Source organism: Littorina saxatilis, linkage group LG1 (assembly GCF_037325665.1).
Source record: "Littorina saxatilis isolate snail1 linkage group LG1, US_GU_Lsax_2.0, whole genome shotgun sequence".
Lineage (NCBI taxonomy): Eukaryota > Metazoa > Mollusca > Gastropoda > Littorinimorpha > Littorinidae > Littorina > Littorina saxatilis.
Window position 1 is genome coordinate 100,400,941 of NC_090245.1, and position 24,443 is coordinate 100,425,383.

At 42.7% G+C, this 24,443-nt stretch overlaps 2 protein-coding genes across 2 annotated transcripts in view; both read left to right on the forward strand.

Moving 5' to 3' along the window:
* Positions 1-13,837: 13,837 nt before the first annotated feature.
* On the forward strand, positions 13,838-21,254 carry LOC138957161 (acid-sensing ion channel 3-like). Its single transcript, XM_070328352.1, has 7 exons — positions 13,838-13,976; positions 15,438-15,682; positions 17,639-17,790; positions 18,941-19,038; positions 19,611-19,668; positions 20,516-20,620; positions 21,038-21,254. The coding sequence occupies exons 1-7, from the start codon at positions 13,838-13,840 to the stop codon at positions 21,252-21,254; spliced, it is 1,014 nt and encodes a 337-aa protein (XP_070184453.1).
* LOC138958717 (amiloride-sensitive sodium channel subunit alpha-like) overlaps positions 21,189-24,443 on the forward strand; it is a 4,017-nt gene continuing 762 nt past the window's right edge. Inside the window, exons 1-4 of the mRNA XM_070329970.1 lie at positions 21,189-21,317; positions 22,141-22,219; positions 22,624-22,727; positions 23,927-24,069. Coding sequence (XP_070186071.1) covers positions 21,254-21,317; positions 22,141-22,219; positions 22,624-22,727; positions 23,927-24,069 — 390 coding nt within the window. The 5' untranslated portion in view covers positions 21,189-21,253. The remainder of the gene's footprint in view (positions 21,318-22,140; positions 22,220-22,623; positions 22,728-23,926; positions 24,070-24,443) is intronic.

Consider the following 24,443-nt stretch of genomic DNA (forward strand, 5'->3'; position numbering starts at 1 on the left):
CAATCCACAGGTGTTGCCTTGCGAGCTATAAATAGCTCACAACTTCTAAGGCGAACAACTCTGCAGAGTCTGCTGTGACGGGCGACGGTAGTCTCCCTGTCACACCCGCCCCCGTTTGAATGAACTTTGTCCTCAAAGTTCGGAACCATGGACCCGCCAAGCTTAGGTCCCTCCCAGATTCGTGGAATGGGAACAGCACGAAAATGATTCAGTGGCCATAATGCCATTCCTGAACATATCATGTCGAGTCCCATCCCTGTCGACGCCGCCGAATGTAACCGAGTGCCGAAGCACCACAATCACCTTTGGAGGCGAAGTCCACTCAAACAGGATTGAGAAATTTAGAGCTTATCTCTAAGCCCTTTAAAATCTGTTATGGCTTCTCTAAGGAAGGCCAGAACATACAGACACACTAAAGCCGCCAGACCACATCACAAACAGAACTCTACAATCCACAGGTGTTGCACACACACACACACACACACACACACACACACACACACACACACACACACACACACACACACACACACACACACACACACACACACACACACAGAAGCCGTATATATACATATCTATATCTATAAATATAGAGATAGATGACAGTGTATTTTTCGCGTGGCTATAAATTGATTCGACCTTTGCACTTTTACAGTGAGGACAACTTAGGGGTGCAATAGTAACGGTACGAGAATATTCGCGCGCCACACGAAGGAAGGGAGATAAACGCTGAAAACACTGGAGAAGATAAGGAAGAGTTACTGGGAATGGATCCAGAGAACAACCAAAATCGGTTCAGCGCTGTGTCCGGGGTGTACCTGAATATGGCCACCAAATTTGAAACAGATCCATCGAGAACCTTGGCCGCGCATCGCGAACACACAGACAGACAGACAGACACAAGTCGTATATATATAGAGAGAGATATTGGAGGTTAATGTTTTTGAGTTCTCTAGTTAGTTATGATGATTTTTATCATTGACTTTTGCAAAGTGTAGACCATTGCATGCATGTTTGCTGTGTTTGTGTGCATGTCTCTCTCTCTCTCTCTCTCTCTCTCTCTCTCTCTCTCTCTCTCTCTCTCTCTCTCTCTCTCTCTCTCTCTCTCTCTCTCTCTCTCTCTCTCTTCGTCTATGCACTTGATGCTGACGATCTCTCTCTCTCTCTCTCTCTCTCTCTCTCTCTCTCTCTCTCTCTCTCTCTCTCTCTCTCTCTCTCTCTCTCTCTCTCTCTCTGTTCTGTCTCCCTCTGTCTCTCTCTCCCCCCTTCTCTCTCTTACTGTCTTGGCCTCTCTCTGTCTCTCTCTCTCTGTCTCTGTCTCTGTGTGTCTGTCTGTCTCTGTCTCTCTGTCTCTCTGTCTCTCTTTCTCTCTCTCTCTCTCTCTCTCTCTCTCTCTCTCTCTCTCTCTCTCTCTCTCTGTCTAATGAAGGTGAGTGCGCGCGCGCGTGTCTGTCTGTCTGTCTGTCTGTCTGTCTGTCTGTCTGTCTGTCTGTCTGTCTGTCTGTGTGCACGGTGGGTCTGAGCCTACATAATTTTAAACAAACAACCATACCTGTACGCCTCCCACCATAATAATACCGTAAGGCCTCCTAACACTTTCCCACCCCCTCTCCCTTTTTCCCCACCACCCCCTACCGGCCCTTTTTTTTGGTGCTTAGTAGAGGCCCTAACTGCGGTACAGACAGCTCTGTCAGATCATGGGAAACCCGCGCGGCAGTCTCTTGTTGCTTAGGGCTTATTGATCTGACATTTCAATACCAACATAGTGTGTCACACAAGTAGTGTGTACACAGACCTACGTCAGCCGGAATAGCTGACAACCATACCTGTACTTCTCCCACCAAGATACTACCGGGTCTCCTACCACCTGTTTCCCGTTGCCCCCACCAACCCACGCCCCCCCCCCCCCCCCCCCCTACACACACTTTTTTTCAGGTGGCTAGTAGAGGCCCAACCCATGATTACGTCTTCCCCCTCTTCTCACACATATACAATAATTAACTAAATCTTAACTAAAACTTGTATAGAGATATGAGGCTGTTGGCGCTCAGGCAACAGGGAGCGAAGGGCAGTGCCTCACCTAGTGACCGAGTGCCGCAGCCCATACTTCCCCCATAACCCAAATGGAACTCAGCTCCTGCTCCCAGACTCTAAAATAAATCCTAAAAATGAGACACCATAAACGAGAGGATTCTTTTTTTTAAACAATCTTTTAATTAAAACTAGTGCATCCTTTTAAATGAATACTGCTAGTGTACTGTCGGCTCAACTGCGACTATTGCAGTGGCAGGAGGGCTGGCGGACAATGCAGATCTTAACTATACCATTGTTATCCTATTTATTATGGACAGGTGCCGTATGGCACAGGATGCATGCGGGCGAGTATGAATGTGTGTGTCTGATTTTTACGTGGTAGCACAGTCTCTCTATTTTTTACATAACGTTTCACTCTTAAAGTTTTTATCAAAAGGTGTGGTCCTGAGTTTTAACATCTTTTATGAAATAACATATGAATTAAAGATTATGCTTTTACTGGTCCCCCCCCCCCCCCCCCCAAGTAAGACAACGCATACGACCATAACTACTCCTTTTACAAGGATCTATATATATATACGACTTGTGTCTGTGTGTGTGTCTGTGTATCTGTGTGTGTGTCTGTGTATTTGTGTATTCGCCATGCACGGCCAAAGTTCTCGATGGATCTGCTTCAAATTTGGTGGGCATATTCAGGTAGACCCGGGACACGACACAACCTGGTCGATATTTCAACACGTGCTCTCAGCGCGCAGCGCTGAACCGATTTTGGTTCAACCTCAGCTATTTTGGTTCCACCTCAGCTACCCGGGCCCCCATACCGACACACCATAGCCGCTACACCACATCACAACGCCAAAGTTCTCGGTGGATCTTTTTCAAATTTGGACACCGTATTCAGCTACACCCCGGACACAATATCATCGATGAGATATTTCAACACGTGCTCTCAGCGCGCAGCGCTGAACTGATTTTGGTTTTTGTGTTCATTTCACCATTATAAGTAACTCTTCCTTATCTTCTCCAGTGTTTGGCGTTTATCTCCCTTCCTTCGTGTGGCTTTCCCGTTCAGTTGTAAGTTACTACTATTTTTAGAATGTCACTGCGCTGTCCACTGCGCTGTCCACAACGCTTCCCTTGCACCCGTAAGTTGTTCTTACTGTCAAAGTGAAAAGGTCGAATCAATTTATAGCCACGCGAAAAATACACTCTCACCTATCTCTATATATTTATAGATACAGATATGCATATATATATACGGCTTCTCTGTGTGTGTGTGTGTTTGTGTGTGTGTGTGGGCAAAAACCTGTGTATTGTAGAGTTCTGTTTGTGATGTGGTCTAGCGGCTTTTGACTGTCTGTATGTTCTGGCATTTGAGAAGCCACAGCAGATAATATAGGGCTAAGAAATAAGCTCTAAAATTCTCAATCCCGTTCGACAGGACTTCGCCTTCAAAGGTGATTGTGGTGAACCGCCACGCTGTCTGTCTCTGTCTCGCGATTCACCCCAAATTCCCGTTTCTAAGTAACTATTTTTAGAATGTCACTGCGCTGTCCAGAACGCTTCCCTTGCACCCGTAAGTTGTTCTTACTGTCAAAGTGAAAAGGTCGAATCAATTTATAGCCACGCGAAAAATACACCATATATACGGCTTCTCTGTGTGTGTGTGTTTGTGTGTGTGTGTGTGGGCAAAAACCTGTGGATTGTAGAGTTCTGTTTGTGATGGGGTTTAGCGGCTTTTGTCTGTCTGTATGTTCTGGCATTTGAGAAGCCACAACAGATAATATAGGGCTAAGAAATAAGCTCTAAAATTCTCAATCCCGTTTGACAGGACTTCGCCTGCAAAGGTGATTGTGATGAACCGCCACGCTGTCTGTCTCTGTCTCGCGATTCACCCCGGCGAAGCCGGGTATTCCTCTAGTATCAACATATATGTCTTATTTTACCCCCACCCCCATCCTTATGGAGAGTGGGTCCTGGGTCCCAGTCGTCGGGGTCTGGCTTGCTCGGCCTTACCCTATTCCTTTCCTCCTTTTTTTGTTTTTTTGTTTTTTTGAAATATATTAACCCAGTCCTTTCCTTAAGAGGCTGACAAACCATGCCTGTAGGACACTAATTCTCTTGAAAAAAACCGGACTAGTACAGTAGTAGACCATCCAGAACAACAAAGAAGTTGCGAGATCGCAGAACAAGATCCAGGGGTTGATAGCATCGAAGGCAACAATGGTGCTTATGCATAATGTCCAGCCAGCCGTACCGAGACCCGTCAGAATAACAGAGAAGTTACGAGATCACCTAACGAGACTCCCAGGCTCAAAGTCAGCACGGGTGCTCACGTATCATGTCAAAACACCAGTCAGAGCAACCCGAACAAGTGTTCCTGTAACGCGTGCAAGTGGGTCATTGTGAACTTATTTTAGAGAGAACATATATATATACGTCGCGGAACTATCTCACCCGCAGACTGCATGTTCACTTGGTGAGATGATCATGCACAAAATAGAAGTTAACGTGCACAAAATATGTGACCCTCCACACGAAATGAGTCGCATGTCACCTCGCGCGGTTCTGCGCTAGGCTTAATATATTTGTCCGGGGAGTGTCTGGTATTTGGAAAGCCGTTTGGCTCATAACCATTACACGTGTAATAAAACATAAATACACGCGTAATAAATGATTAATACACGTGTATTTATTTCTTATTGCACGTGTAAGCCTAATTTATCTTTTTATATTTAGTCAAGTTTTGACTAAATATTTTAACATCGAGGGGGAATCGAAACGAGGGTCGTGGTGTATGTGCGTGTGTCTGTGTGTCTGTGTGTCTGTGTGTCTGTGTGTGTGTGTAGAGCGATTCAGACTAAACTACTGGACCGATCTTTATGAAATTTGACATGAGAGTTCCTGGGTATAAAATCCCCGAACGTTTTTTTCAATTTTTTGATAAATGTCTTTGATGACGTCATATCCGGCTTTTCGTGAAAGTTGAGGCGGCACTGTCACGCCCTCATTTTTCAACCAAATTGATTATGCGTCCACAGTGTGGGACTCAAGTAATCTTCGACGAAGCCCGGACTTCGGTATTGCATTTCAGCTTGGTGGCTTAAAAATTAATTAATGACTTTGGTCATTAAAAATCTGAAAATTGTAAAAAAAATTAAAAATTTATAAAACGATCCAAATTTACGTTTATCTTATTCTCCATCATTTGCTGATTCCAAAAACATATAAATATGTTATATTCGGATTAAAAACAAGCTCTGAAAATTAAATATATAAAAATTATTATCAAAATCAAATTGTCCAAATCAATTTAAAAACACTTTCATCTTATTCCTTGTCGGTTCCTGATTCCAAAAACATATAGATATGATATGTTTGGATTAAAAACACGCTCAGAAAGTTAAAACAAAGAGAGGTACAGAAAAGCGTGCTATCCTTCTTAGCGCAACTACTACCCCGCTCTTCTTGTCAATTTCACTGCCTTTGCCATGAGCGGTGGCCTGACGATGCTACGAGTAAAATGGCATTGCGTTCAGTTTCATTCTGTGAGTTCGACAGCTACTTGACTAAATATTGTATTTTCGCCTTACGCGACTTGTTTCTTATGCTATGGAATAGCATAATGATTAAATACACGTGTAATAAATATTTCATACACGTGTAAGAAATGATTAAATACACGTGTAATTAATATTTCATGCACGTGTAAGAAATGTTTAAATACACGTGTAATTATTTATTACACGTGTATTTAATTATTTTTTACACTTGCATGAAATATTTTTTACGCGTGAATTAATTATTTCTTACACGTGCATGTAATATTTATTACGCGTGTATTTAATCATTTCGTACACGTGTATGACATTTTTATTACACGTGTATTTAATCATTTCTGACACGTGTATGACAAATGTTTTACACGTGTATTTAATCATTTCTTACACGTGTAAGACATGATTAAATACACGTGTAATACATTTTTCATACACGCGTAAGAAATGAATAAATACGCGTGTAATAAATATTTCGTACAAGCGTTGGTTAAGCGACTTAAAAACTCCGACTGGGAATCCACATGAAAAACACTCTATGCGTGTTCATCGCCTCGCTTTGCACGCTTACAGACTGCAACAAATTGATGCAATGGTTCACCTTTCGGCGGGTCTGATCCAAAAAAATCCCCTCTAGCGGCGTCGCCATTTTGAGAGATCAATCGCGCGCGAGCCGGAAGTAGAATAGACGAGAGTTGTTGCTTTGCAAGTCGTATATTTTCCGATTCAAGTTTCTTACACGTGCATAAAATATTTATTACACGTGTATTAAATCATTTCTTACACGTGTATACATTATTTATTACACGTGTATGAATCATTTATTACACGTGCATTAATCATTTATTATACGTGTATTAATCATTAATTACACGTGCATTAATTATTTATTACACGTGTACTAATCATTTTTTACGCGTGTAATGGTTATGAGCCAAACGGCTTTCCATACTGGTAACAGTGTGACGGTCATCTTAGTCAAAGGCTTATAACTCTTTTCGCTCTTTTCTAAAACGGTTTTCACCACTGGATAGAGCATACAAAAACTCTTTAGGAAAATGTAAAAATATGAACATCATGCAAAGGTGACATGCGACTCATTCCCTTGTGGAGGGTCACATATGAAGTAATTCGCTGTAACAGTAACTGTTGTTAGCGTTTTTGTTGGTGCTAATAATTGAGGTCACCGGGTTTATGGCGGGTTTAATGAAAACGGTCGACCACGTAATCTTCCAACAAGGAACACATACAGTGAGAACTATTTTTTTTATGAATGAATTTTGTAAAAGCCACAAGTTCGTAAAACATTTTTGTCTCCAACTAACCACAGCAAACAGCCAGGTGTTGAGTTTTGGCATGTGACCAAGCGGAGGGATGGACCTATCCCATTTGAAAGCCTTACCTCTTACCACCATGAGACTTGACCACGGTATACGTCAAAGTCATGACAGAGAAGCAACTTGTATTCCAGACTCATTCCTCTTTTGTGTGAGCGACTGTCCACACTTCCCCATAGACAGACCAACGCATACAGCACACACAGCACCATCAATCTCTCCATTTTGACAGTAACTGGAGAACTTTTTGTTTTCTTTGAAGATGGCTTCGTTTATAGGCAGCGTGGAAGCCGGCCGACGACTGACACGCGATCAGTACCGTGGTCGCTTTTACACACGTAAACACACACGCACGCATACACACACTCACACTAACGCACACACACACACACACACACACACACACACACACACACACACACACACACACACACACACAGATACTCACGCAGCGCACACGACAACGATTGTTTTCTTTAAATCCAAATGTGGAATTGTAAGAGGACGTCCTTTTTCTGTGTCAGTGTGACGCACATTCAGTTCGGGACAACATTCTTTACTAAAAACATAATATCTACCCTTACCCCCTCCGGCTCCCCCAATAAACAATACCAGGAACAAACAAAGAAACAACCAACCAACCAATAAACGCGAGTCTGTAAGATTTTAACTCACTCCCTACGAACCACTGCTATCGCAGTGGTCCCATGCACACCACTTCCCCACGAACCACTGCGATAGCAGTTTTTGACCTTTGGATTTTTTTTAGCTCAATGACGTCAATTTTTGTACGAAAATAGAGAGGCTGGCTCTCAAGTTTAACCAATCGTCTGCAAATTACCAAGCTAGTTTCACTTCTGTCTGCTGTAGAACGATGACGGGAGGTTTGATTTCGTACTCGCTGGCTTTGTGCAAATTTGCATAACAACAATGGCGTCTACCAGTACGACACGTGCTGAAACACTGCCACGTGCTGAAACACTGCTATCGCAGTGGTTCGTGGTGTAGTGGTGTGCATGGTGTTCGTAGTGAGTGAGTAAACCACGCGAATTTGAAGTGATGGCCCTGCGTTCAGCGTAATTTTGATGCCAGAAAAAGGGTTATTTATACCCCCCACCTAAATCAGCTATTTTCTAAGTAAAACACTTGAAACTTTGCACTGAAGGGCATCAACATATCAACAGTAAACCCTGAAAGTTTCAAATATCTGTGTTGAGTACTTCTTTAGTAATGATTTTTTTACCAACTAATACAAATGGCCAGTATACAGTGGAAAGCATAGGAAAAATCGGCCAGTAGGGAGTGAGTAAAGAAACGTCGAAGGAAGCCGGAAGCAAAATATCCGAAGAGAAATGTTGAGAGGCCGAATACTTTGCCCAGAAGCAAAATCAGTTTCTTATGTGACACCGATCTCGGACAGTCGATAGACAATGAGCAAAACGCGGATATACATTGTATTAAAAGCCATTAGATCCCTTTCACTACTTCTGTCTTTTCTATGTTCTTCGTGGTTGGCTGATCGTGGCGTATTCAGAAACATTTCAAACGATTCGTGCCTGGTACAGAATTCTCTGCGCCGGAACGGGTCGCGTTTTTTCTCCATTTGCAGGGAACGTTTATGCAAAAATACATTACAGCCGAGGAAACAAAACCCGAGAGTAATCTGTTCTCTTAGTAAAAAGGAAGATATGCATGCCCTCCAGCAAAAGATAGTACACAGCGTGTTTTTCTTGCTGCCAAATTTAAAATAAAGCTTGTCACCTTGTTTATTTTGGTTTCAAAGTGTGTATGATTCAGAATGGTTAGTAATTGTGTGTTGATCTGGGAGACGTTAGAACATGGTAGGGGTCAAAATAAAAAATCAGAAAATTGACACAGCGGTCTGTCCTATTTTTTTCAGTCTCTGAATTCATATCAAAACATGGAAAAACTCCAAAAACTCAATATGATCAATAACAGCAACCCAAAAATCAAAGAGACTATACATTTTATCATAAACACGTACGAATATGTGTGTTGTGACTCCGCATTGACGGTGCTTTGCTATTGAATACACTGAAATGCACAAGTAAGCTATCTGTATCAATGCTTGGAAATTTAAGTTGCGAAACAAAGTGAGGAAACGGAAGTTGACTAAATGTTGTACAATAAAAACTGTCCTCAAGCAATAGACGATGTTGAGAAATAAGTGTCGGGTTTGTATGGGCTGTGAAGAGTGAATACCCTTACTTTTAGTCAGACAAATAATGAACACGTGCACGTGTTTCAGACACACCCCTCGCAAGTGATTGGCCCGTGGATTGTTTGTCTCACTAAAAGCAAGGGTATTCACTCTTTCAGAACGCATACAAACCCGACAGAGTTATTTTCGCTACTGTCAGGGGTAAAAAAAAGTAGGACGATGCGAAGCATATACCGTCTTTGAAGATGACCCCAACGCGGCATGTTAAATAATTGTGCGGTATGCCAACGGAGTGTGGTATCCCTCCAACAAAATGTGGGCTCTAAGGGCGATTTGAGACAGTCTGTTTTGGGGGGAGGGGGGGAGGGGGGGGGGGAGGGGGAGGGGGGCCGGTACAGGCGTATCCCTTTAATGTCTTCTCTTTCTCCACTACATTGGGGTGTGCACGTTAAAGATCCCACGATTGACAAAAAGGTCTTTCCTGGCAAAATTGTTTAGGCTTAAGATAACATGTCTGTGTCTTTTGCTTAAGATAAAAATGTCCACCAAATACCCGTGTGACTTGAAATAATAGGCCCTTGAAAGGTAAATATGCGCCGAAATGGCCCAAAAAATTCCATCTCACACGGCATTCTGTAAAGGGCCTAGAGCCATAGGGTTATTATTATTAGTATCTTGAAATACTGATTGGGCAAATGTTTGTTTGTCCAACGCGACGCCCAAAGAACGTTAAGTGAGGGACAACCCCCCCCCCCACCCCCCTCGTATATTCAACGCTTTACCCATCTTGAACACACGGCCAGTACTGGCCGTGTGTTCAAGATGGGCTTTACCGAGCGTACGCCGCCGTAGTACCGCCAAGCGATAGTTAGCTTGGGTGTGTTGATGCTGTATGGTTTCCAACGCGCAGAGGCAATTTTATTCCGATCCAGACGTAGCGGCGGTGCGCTACCTCACAGTTTTGACTGCTTCATTTATTTTTAAAGTTTTGCACAATACAGACCGTTTTGAATGGTGATATTTCACATATCAACGCAGGACACATCAATGAACATAATACTTTGGCTTGTCAGTCCATTTATCGACAAAGAGGCGTGTAGGATGGGATGAAAATGGGCGAATATGCTTGAGTGAGGACAGATCTACAGCAAATCGGTTCGTATGTTCGTTTACCTGCATATTTCTCGTCGAAAACCACACATGTACAAGATACAAACCATACTCATTCCAACAACCATACGTGGTTTCAAAGAGACACATTTTGTTTAGAAGTGGGGACACCTTCCGTGAAGTTGGCGACAAGGCTTTATTTACACCTGGCGTCAGCGCGCTCTCGGTATAACCGAATATCCGGCATGTGACATGAGTGTGAGATTTGTCGCTCCACTGGGTCGGGCTTGTACGCAATCACGGGTCGGGGTTTCACGTGAATAATTAGCTATCACTACTTTAATCAAAGGCATAGTCAAATTGCACACTCTGTTTGAATTGCACGATTGACTGAGCTTCTGGGTGTAAACAACCGGTGCTGGCACCTCTTGTCTGGGTTCACCTCAATCCTCAAGTACTCTTTCACTTTTAGTTGCTTGGAAAGCTTCTAACTGCTTAGGCCAAAACAAAAAATAGGTCTGTTTACGGTAACATAGGCCCAAAAAATAGGGTCGGTAGGTCGGGATTGTTTTTGTTTTTTTGTTTTTTTTTCCAAAAAACCATATTTTTACGTTATTTTGCAAAAAAAACAAGATTTTTTTTTTCCCCCAAATGCCAAAAAAAAGTCTAGGGTCGCGCGAAAAAAATAGGGTCGGTCGGGTTACCGTAGACAGACCTTTTTTTTTTTTTGGCCTTATCCTTTTATCTCAGCTTGTACGTAAGCCAGATAGCTTAGAACCAAAATAAAGGAGCGCAAGAACAGGCAATACGGGTGTATGTGGGGGGGGGGGCGGGGCGGGGGGGGGGGGGGGGGCAGGTCTGAACTACTGTTCCGTCTGGAATGGCATGAACAATCAGTATTGTTGAACCATATACGCCATGTCCAGTGCAAAAGTAAGCCTATAGACCCAAAGTCATGCAAGTGAAAAGTGGCCCAGGACCGTTTTGTTTCATGCTGCAAACATACACCAAGGCAGACAGACAGACAAGAAGGCAGACACAGATAAACAAATAGACAGAGAGAGACCGACAGACAGACACACACACACATACACACACACACACACACACACACACACACACACACACACACACACACACACACACACACACACACACACACGCACACACACGGACACACACGCGCGCGCTTATTTAAACCAAAGAGAGAGAAAAGAAAGAGAAACAGGGCTTGATTTTTTTTAAATTCCATTATTTGTATCTGAAATTGGTCTGAAGCTTCGCAGTATTTTACAGCTCTCTTCCCTTCCACGTTCGCAGCTGGTAGCCGAACATTATTGCTTTTACTGACTCACCACAAAGTGCCTTTCGATCAGAATACCGGATACATTATCGATATATCCGGTGTCGACACCTTGAGACACGCTCCCTTCCTCTTGTGTTGGACGTCACCGCAAGAGGTTGGAAGAAGATTATCGCGGCAATGAACTGGAACAGCTTCCATTAAAAATAGTCAACCATTTTGTTGATCGAAAGGTACGATAGATTCCAGCTTTCAGCGCTAATGGATGACGGCTAGTCCAATCATATTGACCACCTACGATACGGTTCAATGGACGGACTTTGACGAACAGACACAGAAACATAAAATCGTAGACGCAGCCACGGACGCACAGACACAATGACACACACACACACACACACACACACACACACACACACACACACACACACACACACACAAACACACACACACACACACACACACACATGTCAGTCCTTTTTACATTTAGTCAAGTTTTGACTAAATGTTTTAACGTAGAGGGGGGAATCGAGACGAGGGTCGTGGTGTATGTGTGTGTGTGTGTGTCTGTGTGTCTCTGTGTGTGTGTAGAGCGATTCAGACTAAACTACTGGACCGATCTTTATGAAATTTGACATGAGAGTTCCTGGGTATGATATCCCCAGACGTTTTTTTTCATTTTTTTGATAAATGTCTTTGATGACGTCATATCCGGCTTTTCGTGAAAGTTGAGGCGGCACTGTCACGCTCTCATTTTTCAAATTGGTTTCAATTTTGGTCAAGTAATCTTCGACGAAGCCCGGACTTAGGTATTGCATTTCAGCTTGGTGGCTAAAAAATTAATTAACGACTTTGGTCATTAAAAATCTAAAAATTGTAAAAAAATATTTTTTTTATAAAACGATCCAAATTTACGTTTATCTTATTCTCCATCATTTTCTGATTCCAAAAACATATAAATATGTTATATTTGGATTAGAAACAAGCTCTGAAAATTAAAAATATAAAAATTATTATCAAAATTAAATTGTCGAAATCAATTTAAAAACACTTTCATCTTATTCCGTGTCGGTTCCTGATTCCAAAAACATATAGATATGATATGTTTGGATTAAAAACACGCTCAGAAAGTTAAAACAAAGAGAGGTACAGAAAAGCGTGCTATCCTTCTTAGCGCAACTACTACCCCGCTCTTCTTGTCAATTTCACTGCCTTTGCCATGAGCGGTGGACTGACGATGCTACGAGTGTACGGTCTTGCTGAAAAATTGCATTGCGTTCAGTTTCATTCTGTGAGTTCGACAGCTTGACTAAATGTTGTATTTTCGCCTTACATGACTTGTTAATATTTCGGCACGGCACTAGACCTGTGTGGTTGACTTTCAGGTATTCATCTATCGAGTCTCAGGAAGGAGGCTCTTGGTGTTGCTGTGAGACTTTCATGTTTAGCGTGTCGGCTGCCTGCGTGACTTTGACCACATTTCAAGAGTCTCGAATTCTGCGAGACTAAGTATAATCAGTAATGGAAATGATAATGAAATAATGAGAGAATATATTCATTTTTTTACTTTCGTATTTCAGTTGAGGACAACATTTCAGGAAGATCACATTTTCAAAGTGTAGCTCAAGCTTTTTTTCATACAGTCGTGAAGTATTTGTTTGTTGGTTTCATTTTGAATTGTGTTGGTATGCATGTAAAATAAACTTTTACTTTTAAAAGAAAACATTTTTTTCTTTGCTTCGTTTTTTTTTTAAAGTACTTGTAAAGCGTATTTGCTACTTTTTTGTGTGATTTCTTTTTTCCTTCTTTCTTTCTTTCTATCTTTTTTCTTTCTGTATACCATTCATGTTGTCTTTCTTTTTATCATTCATGTTGTCTTTCTTTCTTTCTTTCTTTCTTTCTATCTTTCTTTCTTTCTATCTTTCTTGTTGTCTTTTTATCTTTTTGTCTTTCTTTTTTTGTCTTTCTTTCTTTCCTTTTTTCTTGTATTCTTTTTTTCTTTCATTCTTTCGTTGGAATTTGTATAAATCCGTTTCTGCACAAGCTAGAGTTTTTAATTCAGGCATTGTTTGCTCAAATAATTCTGTTCTCCAACACTTACAGAACTCAGACAGACAGACACTAAGAAAAGGTCTACTTCATTCTCTTAAAAAAAATTTTTTGTTCTTACCCCTAACAATATGCGCGTGTAAAACCACAGTCTTTGCAGTATAAATCTATACCCATGACACTTGTCCAAACAGCATCGTCCCCACCAGCAGACGCAAAGCTATTCACTTCAGGGAGAGCTAGAGGGGCTGACCATTAAACCATGTCTGGAAAACATGGAAAAGCAGCGGCCGCCACGCAGCGCTATGCGGAGGACAGCAGTATGGGGGGTGTCCGAAACGCTGCCCGCCCAGGAGTCTTTCTTAAGGTGGTCTGGGTCGTCGTCATCGTCGTCTGTGCTGGTAAAGATGGCTCTTTTAATTATTATTCTGTTTGAAATAGACAAACCCACACACACACACACACACACACACACACACACACACACACACACACACACACACACGCACAGACAGAGACACACACACACACACACACACACACATGCTCAGACTGTGTGCATTGATGCAAAAAAAGGTACCCATTAACCTGTTTCCATTTCCATTCTTGTTCGAGTTAACTCGTTAAAAATAGAATGTTCGGAGTGTTTGTACATGTATGTAAAAAAAAAATAACCACTTTGCCTATATTTACTGCATAGTTATTGCCTTGGTGAGCCCAACGTGACTGATAATCTCAACAATATCAATTATAAGACTATGAAAAACGAATGAAAATAAGAGCTGTGAAAATGTTAAACCAAATGCTCGGAAAAGTGTTATCATGACATCCGTGATGTTTGCTTCCAGATTAAGCTGTATGGGAATATTCTAAATAGGTCACACCAATTCCAGACAAGATGCTAGAACCCAAACATGCCAAATATGAATAAACCAAATCGCGCGCTTGACATAACAACATTTAAGGTAGAAACTTAAATGTTTTTGTAGTAAGGGAAGGGTCCTTAATCTAGACTGGCTTCTTATATAGACCACCTCCTGTTCTGACAAGCTAACGGTGCTAGAGTGCTCAAAACAATTCCATTCGATACTTTTACCCTCTCTGGATGACTTGCACCACGTGGCACAAAACCGTTAAGTTTTTTTCTTACATTTTTACTCTCTTGGTAGCGTTCACTCTGAATTTGACGCTCAAAATGAAATAGTTTCTGTCCAAAGGCACAGCTGTCAACACACAAAATTTGCTATACTCCTAAGACAGTAATTGTTACATTGTAGCCCCGTCTTTCTAACGCAAATAAAAAATAATAGCAAAATCTCAAAGTATGTGTGTGTTCCCTAATATCAACCACCTTCAACAAATAGCAGAAAAGAAAAGATAAGCTCTGGTTTCAGTCATGAGTAAAGAAGATTACTGAAATAACCCATAAATAGCCCTCAAGCTTTCAATAAACATATCAAACTGTCTTCTTTACGAGAAAGATGATAATTTCATGAATGTTTTCTCTGTGTTTGATGTGTTTAGTTTCTTGTTGTGCTTCAAATAATGTTCGCATCGAACCAAAGCATTACATCTGATGCATACCTATTTGAGTTCGTCTGACTTGCACACTGAGTTGTAGGTGTTACTTTGAAGTACATTAGGATTTTTTACAATGAATCGAGATGGCCTCTTCACTGGTCAACATTAGGCGCCCAGGCTTTTAATATGGACCAGTTGTGAATTTATCTGTATTTAATTTTGGCTCAATGTCTATCAAAGCTAATTCGCTCTAATTAGACCTTACAGTTTTCTCATTTTCAATGTTACCTTTCCGTGTTTCACAACTTGCAATAATGAACGCATCTTTTCGTGTCACCCAGTGATCACGGTTTTCAGCCTGCACAGACTATACCTCCACCACTCACGCTCACGTCACAGCATGACGTCATACACCAATGACGCAGTGGCGCAGGATTTTCCTTCCGTTACTCTCTGTAACGTCAACCCTGTCGTAAGCCCCGACAGGCTTTCCGAGGGCGATCCACCTGCGGCTCGCCGGAGAAGGGCCGAGTACGGCATGCTGACGCTGTCCCAATTCCTGCAGGACTACAAGATGCGGAAAACGGTATCAAATTTTGTTTTGTTTTTAAACTTTCAGTTTTGTTTCTAATTTTGGTCGGTTGATTCACAGGATCGGTTGTTTGGTTGGTTGGTTGATATTTATATTATTGTTTTGGCTTGGTGTGGTCTGGTTTGGTTAGGGTTGGTTTTGCCTGGACGTTTGTTCGCACGCTGTAATATACTGAGTCAAAAGAAATAGTCGATTCGCTCATTAGGAGAATACGAGAATGCAAATAAATGAAGAAAAGAAAATCACGGAAGGTACAGGTGTATAAGAAGATACATGTATTAAAAGTAAGGGTGACATTTGTTTCAATGATTAATAAACAAGAAAAATAAACAATAACAAACTGGACGAAATGTAAAAAAAGAGGAAAAGATATAAAGGAACGAATAAGGATATAATGAGAACTGAAAATTGATGAATTCCTGAAATTATGTTAATTGGATTAAAAAGCGTAAATATAAACTAAGCGAAAGAATTAATGCCACACATTTCGCACCCCAATAAAAGCATTATTTCCCGTGTTATTTTATTCAAACTTTATATGCCATTTTTTCGCTTTCCGGGCTGACAGTATAACTAGTGTGATCGACAAGAAGAAGAAGAAGTATGCCATTTAAGGCCGTCAACTTTGGCTTTGTGGCACATGACATGGGAAAAAATGCTTAAATTGTTGTGCAAAATTTGTCGCAATAATTTTTTTGCTACGTTTATATATAATATAGAAAGCAAGCAAGCAAGAATGAGAGGAACAGATATTTGACTCTTAGGTTTTCCACCTTTCACCTTATTATATTTATTTTACTAGCAGTCAAACCCGGCTTCGCCCGGGTGTTAGCAGAACCCTAAAGCATGTTATGACATGTGTGCTTTCCATTAATTATCAGAGTTAATTACCTCCTTTATTTGGATAACACAGTCAGAGTTACGTCCCTTTGTTTCTTGAAAATGTCATGAACGGTTCGGTTATTTTTTTCTTGTTCGATTCTTCCCCTCGTAGGAGCAATAGCGAGTCTCTAATATTACTGGCATTATGTGCTTACTACAGGTGAACAGTAGGCACTGAACTGGCCTTGCACTATATAGGCTGTATTCAATAAAGCAGAGGTCCATAATATGAGAAAGTAAACAATAAATCAAGAAACTAAAACCCAGGTGCATATCTGCGGCTCCTAGGCATTGTTGATGCACACTACCGCGTTCCTGTCCTCACAGACAGACAGACACAGTCAGGCCCGGCTTCGCCCGGGTGTTTCTGCTCTCGCGGCGTGTGCTTTGATGTGTTGTAGACGAAATGTAGCGGTTTTAGTAGACATACAGTGATGACATCGTCATACCTTTTTGAACAGGGGAGAGAAATCTGTAAATTCTCGTGATCTTTCACTGAGGCGATCGTTTCGTAAACATTATTCGCGATGATCTGGAAGGCAGGGAGGGGGAGCAGGGGGCAGGGTTAGTGTGTGTGTGTGTGGGGGGGGGGGGGGGGGCGCGGCGGGATGATATCGGGCGGGGGGGTAACCCTTGAGAATGACACGGTATATTGGTTTGATGAGAGTTACCTCCCTTCCGTGGGTGACAAAGCATGACTTACCTCCCTTGCACTGTATAGACTGTATTGATAGATGGGGAGGGTCATTATCCGAGGAAGGAAACAATGTCTGGAGAAACTAAAACCCAGGTGCACATTTGTGGGTCCAGGGCAGTGTGCATGCAAAATATCTTGTGCTTATCTTTTGCCATCTCTGAGGTATGGCGACCACAGACAGACACACAGACAGACAGACACTCTCTTTTATTATATGTATAGATAGATAGATAGATTTCATTCTAGTTCATTTTGTTATTATTGATCTTATTTACTTATCTGGATTCATTCATGTTGTAGTTTACTCGGTTTGTTTTTAATTTTATTTAATTGTACATTCATGTGTATGGTTTTGTTTGCTCGTCCTACAGAATAGTCATTCTGAGGAGGACAACCGACATCTTCGCCACGAGTACCAAACACTGGTGGACCAGCTAAGCGACCAAGAACGAGAAGATGCAGGACACGACTTGGAGCTCATGCTGTCACACTGCCAGCTGGGGGATGTGCCCTGTGATTACAGGTACAGTTTGTTTGTTTGTTTGCTTAACGCCCAGCCGACCACGAGGGGCCATATCAGGGCGGTTACAGGTACAGTATGATGATCACACTGCCAGCTGGGGGATGTGCCCTGTGATTACAGGTACAGTATGATGATCACACTGCCAGCTGGGGGATGTGCCCTGTGATTATAGGTACAGTATGATGATCACACTGCCAGCTGGGGGGTACAGGTACAGAATGATGATCACACTGCCAGCTGGGGGATGTGCCCTGTGATTACAGGTACAGTATGATGATCACACTGCCAGCTGGGGGATGTGCCCTGTGATTACAGGTACAGTATGATGATCACACTGCCAGCTGGGGGATGTGCCCTGTGATTACAGGTACAGTATGATGATCACACTGCCAGCTGGGGGATGTGCCCTGTGATTACAGGTACAGTATGATGATCACACTGCCAGCTGGGGGATGTGCCCTGTGATTACAGGTACAGTATGATGATCACACTGCCAGCTGGGGGATGTGCCCTGTGATTACAGGTACAGTATGATGATCACACTGCCAGCTGGGGGATGTGCCCTGTGATTACAGGTACAGTATGATGATCACACTGCCAGCTGGGGGGTGTGCCCTGTGATTACAGGTACAGTATGATGATCACACTGCCAGCTGGGGGATGTGCCCTGTGATTATAGGTACAGTATGATGATCACACTGCCAGCTGGGGGATGTGCCCTGTGATTACAGGTACAGTATGATGATCACACTGCCAGCTGGGGGATGTGCCCTGTGATTACAGGTACAGTATGATTATCACACTGCCAGCTGGGGGATGTGCCCTGTGATTACAGGTACAGTATGATGATCACACTGCCAGCTGGGGGGTGTGCCCTGTGATTACAGGTACAGTATGATGATCACACTGCCAGCTGGGGGGTGTGCCCTGTGATTACAGGTCAGTATGATGATCACACTGCCAAATAGAACTAAAATATAAAATATAATTAGCGGGAATGTGTCACGGAGCCACAGATACGACTCTATTGTACTGTATTTGAGTGTGGTGTGTTATTGTCCATTCTATAGCACACGTTAGTTTTCAATTTCACCAGAAGCAACCATTTCACTTTTTCTGCAGTCTCTGTTTTTTAATTGATCTTTTTCAGAAACTTCACACGCTTTTACCACCACACTTTTGGCAACTGTTTCATTTTCGTTGCGGATCCACGTCATCTGAGGGTCACGAAGGCCGGTCCTCAGCATGGTCAGTAGCTCTGAAATACACACGTAAATAAATGTGTGAAGGTGAATGGATGAATGTGTAAAGGTGAATGGATGGATGAATGAGTGATTGAGTGAATGAATGCATGAATGGATTAATAAATGAACGAACGAACGAACAAACGAACGAACGAACGAACAAACGAACGAATGAATAAATGAATGAATAAATCCATCAACAGATCGATCAATAAACCAACCAATCAATGAAAATGAATGAATGATTGGAGCGTGTGAGGTTCTCCTTGAGAATTGTATCTTGTGGGGTTGTCGCTCAGAGTTAAATATTCAAGTCCAAGAAGATGTTTGCTGTGTGAAACGTTGGCTCGTTTTTTTTTTTATATATGAAGTCTTATATCGCGCGCGTATCTCCAGACTCGGACTCGTGAGGGTTTTGTCTTGGTGAAGGCTGAATGGGGTGCTGGGTCCGCCGGTGGAGGAGGGAGTTGTCATACGGGGAATTTAGGTAATCAAAAAGGTTTTCCTCTTTTGGGGAGTAATGTCAGGAGGTATGAGGTTGTGTGAGAGTGGTCTACATCCGATTCTTGGTGGCAGGTCTAACAGTGGAGCTAGACACTCAGAGCCAGGAGTACACCACTCAGGACGAGCCTGGGTTTGTGATCGTCGCTCACGGGTCACGTGACACAGTCTTTCCGGCGGAAGAGGGCGTCTTTGTGCCTGAGGGAAACGCGGCTTACATAGCACTCACCAAGGTTAAGGCTATATTTATTGTGGTTTTTTTTGTAGGAACTTCATATGAGGCGTTTAATATCTGTCACAGTCATGTTGTTCAAAAATGTTGTACCTGCAATGGTATTTAGTCTTATCTTTGATAAATGTATGATAAGTGTGCGCATTTATGTAGATTAGCTTGCATCACAAGACATATGTATGTCTCGCGTGTATCTCTGTGCTGGTCTATTTGTCTGTCTGTTGCAAAATCCACCGGCCTTGCTCACAAAATTGGGACATCGTCAGTCACGAATGTAAGCCTTCAAAATGACACCTTTGCTGCTGCGCCTCTTCCGGGCGGATTGTCTTTTCTTCTATTTGGTTGTCTGCATTTTTGTCGTTCTATGTTGTTATTGTCGTTTCTGATTTTGTGATAATGATAATGATACGATTTCATATAGTCCTGTGAGGTTACCCTCATGGAAATTCTGGCTGCTTTCTCACTATAGGGCCGAAAGCGAGCAGCCATACTGTACGGCGCTACCCATGTTGTTAATGGTGGTGGTTGTGGTAGAGGTGATGGTACCCCCTGATGGTGGTTTTGTTTTGCTGTTATTGTTATTGTTTTTGTTCCGTTTATGCGGTTGTCTGGTTAATACTTGATCTATTGGTTGACTGGGTTGTTGGGCGTTTGCTTGCATGCTTGCTTGACCAGCGCCTCAACAGTTGTGATCAAAGAGTGGAAACGTTTGAACAATCATCTCCATTGTCGTGTGTGTTTGTTGCAGGCTGAGAGAACACGGGTTACTAACACAAATTGCAATGGTGAGGACATCGGAAGAGACAGAAGCAACATATACGCCGTGGACACCAGGTGGCGTTACTCGCAACGGGTAGGCCGTCCCAATCGTTGGTGTTTAGTAGTAGTACTGCAGATCGTGTGACAGTAACATCCATTATGCTACGTTGTTTCAAACATTTGGCTACGGCCGATGTACCCAGTAATACATGCTTTACACATGCGCGCGCACATATACAGACACACACACTGGTACACACGAACGCATGTAACCTACACGCACGTACCCATGTAAACACGCACAATCAGATATACACAAAAGAACAATTAAATCCTAACATGTTCGCCGATGGCCTGTGAAAAGAGTTCAGTTGATATTACTGTTCTCCGCAACCGTCGGTGGTGATTTTGCCTTAGTTTCTGAACCATCAGTCGACTGGCCCGTCAAACTATCAACCACATCACTAAATGATGAACCAAGTCAGAAATAAATGCCTTGCGTACAACACAGGGGTGCCAGCATGGGTGTCTGCAGAGGGAAGTGTTCCGACAGTGTGGATGCTGTGACATGGACCTCCCTTGCCCTGCGTCTTTCCTGGACCCCACCCGCCGCCACACCACCTCCACCACCGCCACCACCACCACCACCCCCACCTCCACCACCACCTCCACCACCACCACCACCACTACCCGACCGACTACCCCTTTTATTGTGGGGAGGAGGTTGATGCAGGAAAGGACGGCTCCAGCATCTGACCCTGTCCAGCGATGCAGGCCTGGGCATGCTGAGGGTGAGGCTGAATTCAAAACTATCGTCGACGTTTGCTTTCTCATTCTGAAATTAAGGTTTTAAGTCCAAGAAGACAAAAAAGACTGCAAACCGTACGTAGGATGTAATCGGTTCGACAAGATATTCTCAGTTATCCATTGTTTTCAGGGCGATAATGCGTTCAAAACAATCTGCGATGTTTGCTTGCTCATTTTGATTCATGTATAAATAAACTTCTGATATCAAGAAGACAACATTCAATGCAAACCGTAAAATTTAATCGGTTCAACAAAACATTCTTATTCGTTGTTTTCATGTGACGTCAGCAAACAGAAATCTGCCGCGGCGTCCATTTCCCATCCAACGTTTAGGTCACAAACAATGACGCACTGTGCGTGTTTCACGTGCATGAAAATACCGGATTGACATACTTTTATGACAATGCAGCCCATCTTACTAGAAGATGCATGTTCATGTACCATTGAACAGACATGTACAGTTTATCTCTGGTCTCAAGATTAAATGTGGCTTCACGTTGCCACAACGGCAGTGCGTGCGAGATCACAGATTGGATTGAACTGACGGACTGCATTGAGGAATGTGTTGCAAACAATCCACTTTGGCTGCCACGGTGATTGTACCCATTGTTTTATCATACTGACTTCCACTTGTGTGCTGGTTCTCTGTCTGTTTTTAGATTCATATAACAGTGTGCAGTACTCACTACCCCCTCCCCCTCCCCCCTCCCCCCATCCCAGTTATCTGAGTGTACAGCTTCTTCTTCTTCTCTTGCATGAGTAATCGTTAAATTGAAGACCAACAAAAAAACTATTTTGATGTTGCAGAGAGGTGTCTCCGTGATGTTATACGGGCATACGCAAATGGCGCTCTTCCGTGTCAAAAAGAGTGTGTGCCGCGATGCAGGTATCTATCTGTAGAGCTTAAAAATAGGGTACTATATGACTAGGGTAGGAGTCTTGGTCTTGGAGTGCCTTTGGCTGGACTGTAAGTGTGTCAGCGAGTTAATTAATTCAGGTTGTATTTGTGTGTGTGTGTGTCAAATTCCTGTTTCTGAATGAGTCCTGAGGTAGGCCTTTATATGCACAGCACCCCTACAAAAAAAATCTGCAGGAAGGGAATGCGGATATAAAAACATGTTGGTTCAAGTTCTGCAGAGTAAAAGGCATTACTGAAGTGGGAAACGTGTACCATTTTCAAAACCAAAATCATATCATGTAACTTTTGGAACAAAAAGCCCAGTCTATCGACGTGAAACGTGTACTGAAGCTTAATCGTGGTGCTTTATTCCGACCCTTTATTCTGACCAGCGTGACGACATACTCCACGCGTTTTTCCATGAGCGGCTTGACCAGTGAGAATCAACCGGACATCATTGACCCTCTGGAGCGAGCCGATGGTCAGACTGGAGGAGGTCAGCATAAACCATGAACTGCAAAGAGTTGTATTACCATATGGCTATTTAACCAATCAAGACTGATCCTAGGTGACCTGACAAAAAACGACCTTAACGGCTTATGTTGATATCCATTTTCTCGACATGTCTGTTATCACTTGCTAACAGTCAGCATATTAAAAATAACTCATGATATGTTATTTGTTTGATTCTGACTTTAACATTATTGGCATGACGATAACGACGACGATGATGGTAAAGGTGGTATGGAAGATGACGATAATGGTATAATGTTGATGATACACGCCTACGAAGTCTGATGATAACGGTGATTGTGTGGTGTTACTGATGACGCTATGGTCACGACGAAAGTGACTGATGACAGTAATGGTATGACGCTACTGATGACGCTTATGGTGACGACGACAGTGACTGATGACTATAATGGTATGACGCTACTGATGACGCTTATGGTGACGACGACAGTGACTGATGACTATAATGGTATGACGCTACTGATGACGCTTATGGTGACGACGACAAAGGCTGATTACAATAATGGTGTGACGCTAATGATGACGCTTATGGTAATGACATCAAAGGCTGATTACAGTAATGGCGTAGCGCTACTGATGAAGTTTACAATGACGACGACGATGACGTTAATGGGAGGGCACTACCTATGACGCTTATGGTGACGACGACGATTAGTGAGGACACTAATGGTGTGGCACTACTGATGACACTTACGGTGACGACGAAGATGATTGATAAAAATAATGGTGTGGCGCTACAGATGATGCTTATGGTGGCGACGACGATGAATGATGACAGTAATTGTGAGGCGCTATTGGTGGCGTTTACGACGACAATGACTGATGACAGTAATGGTATGCCGCTAAAGATGACGGTTCTCGTGACGACGATGACTCAGTGATGACGCAGAGTAATGATGTGGCGCTACGGATGACGCTTATGTTGATGACAACAGTGACTGACGACAGCAATGGTGTGACGTTACTGATGACACATATGGTGAAGACGACGATGACTGATGACAGAAATGGTGTGACGTTACTGATGATTCTTATGATGACGACGACAGTGACTGATGACACTACTGATGACGCTTACAGTGACGACGGAGATGAGTGATGACAGTAATGGTGTGATGTTACTGATGACGCTTACATCTTGGTGACACTGAAACACCACAGGGCTAGGGTTTCGTCGTCGGAGGCAGGTTCCTGAAGGCGACGTTTTGGACTACCTGTTAGCGGGCGAGAACGTGCAAGTCCGGGTGCACGTGTACTTTGAGGATCTGAGGTGTGACGTCACCGAAACTGTGGAATCCAGCGATGTAAGTCCCGCTTCTTTTGCTGCCGAGTGTTTTTCTTTCGACTGTGTTACAACACACTATTTTCCATTGCTGTTTTTCCTGAATCAGTGCAAATGGTTGCATGATCATATTTTTCTTATCAGTCTCTCTTTCCCAGCATGTTTTTCTCCGACTTAACCCTTCTGCATGCTCCAAGTTCTTATTGCGCTTTTCCAGCTGTTTTTGTCACTCATTAATACAAAATGTTGCATAACCCGATGTGTTTATCTTTATTTGTTCAAATGTGACAGTACACATTAGATTACTTCTACAAGATCAGGTGCAGTCATTTTTTTGGTTTATTTGGAGTATGGAATTTCACTTCCCATTACTATACATAAAGCAAAGTGAATACA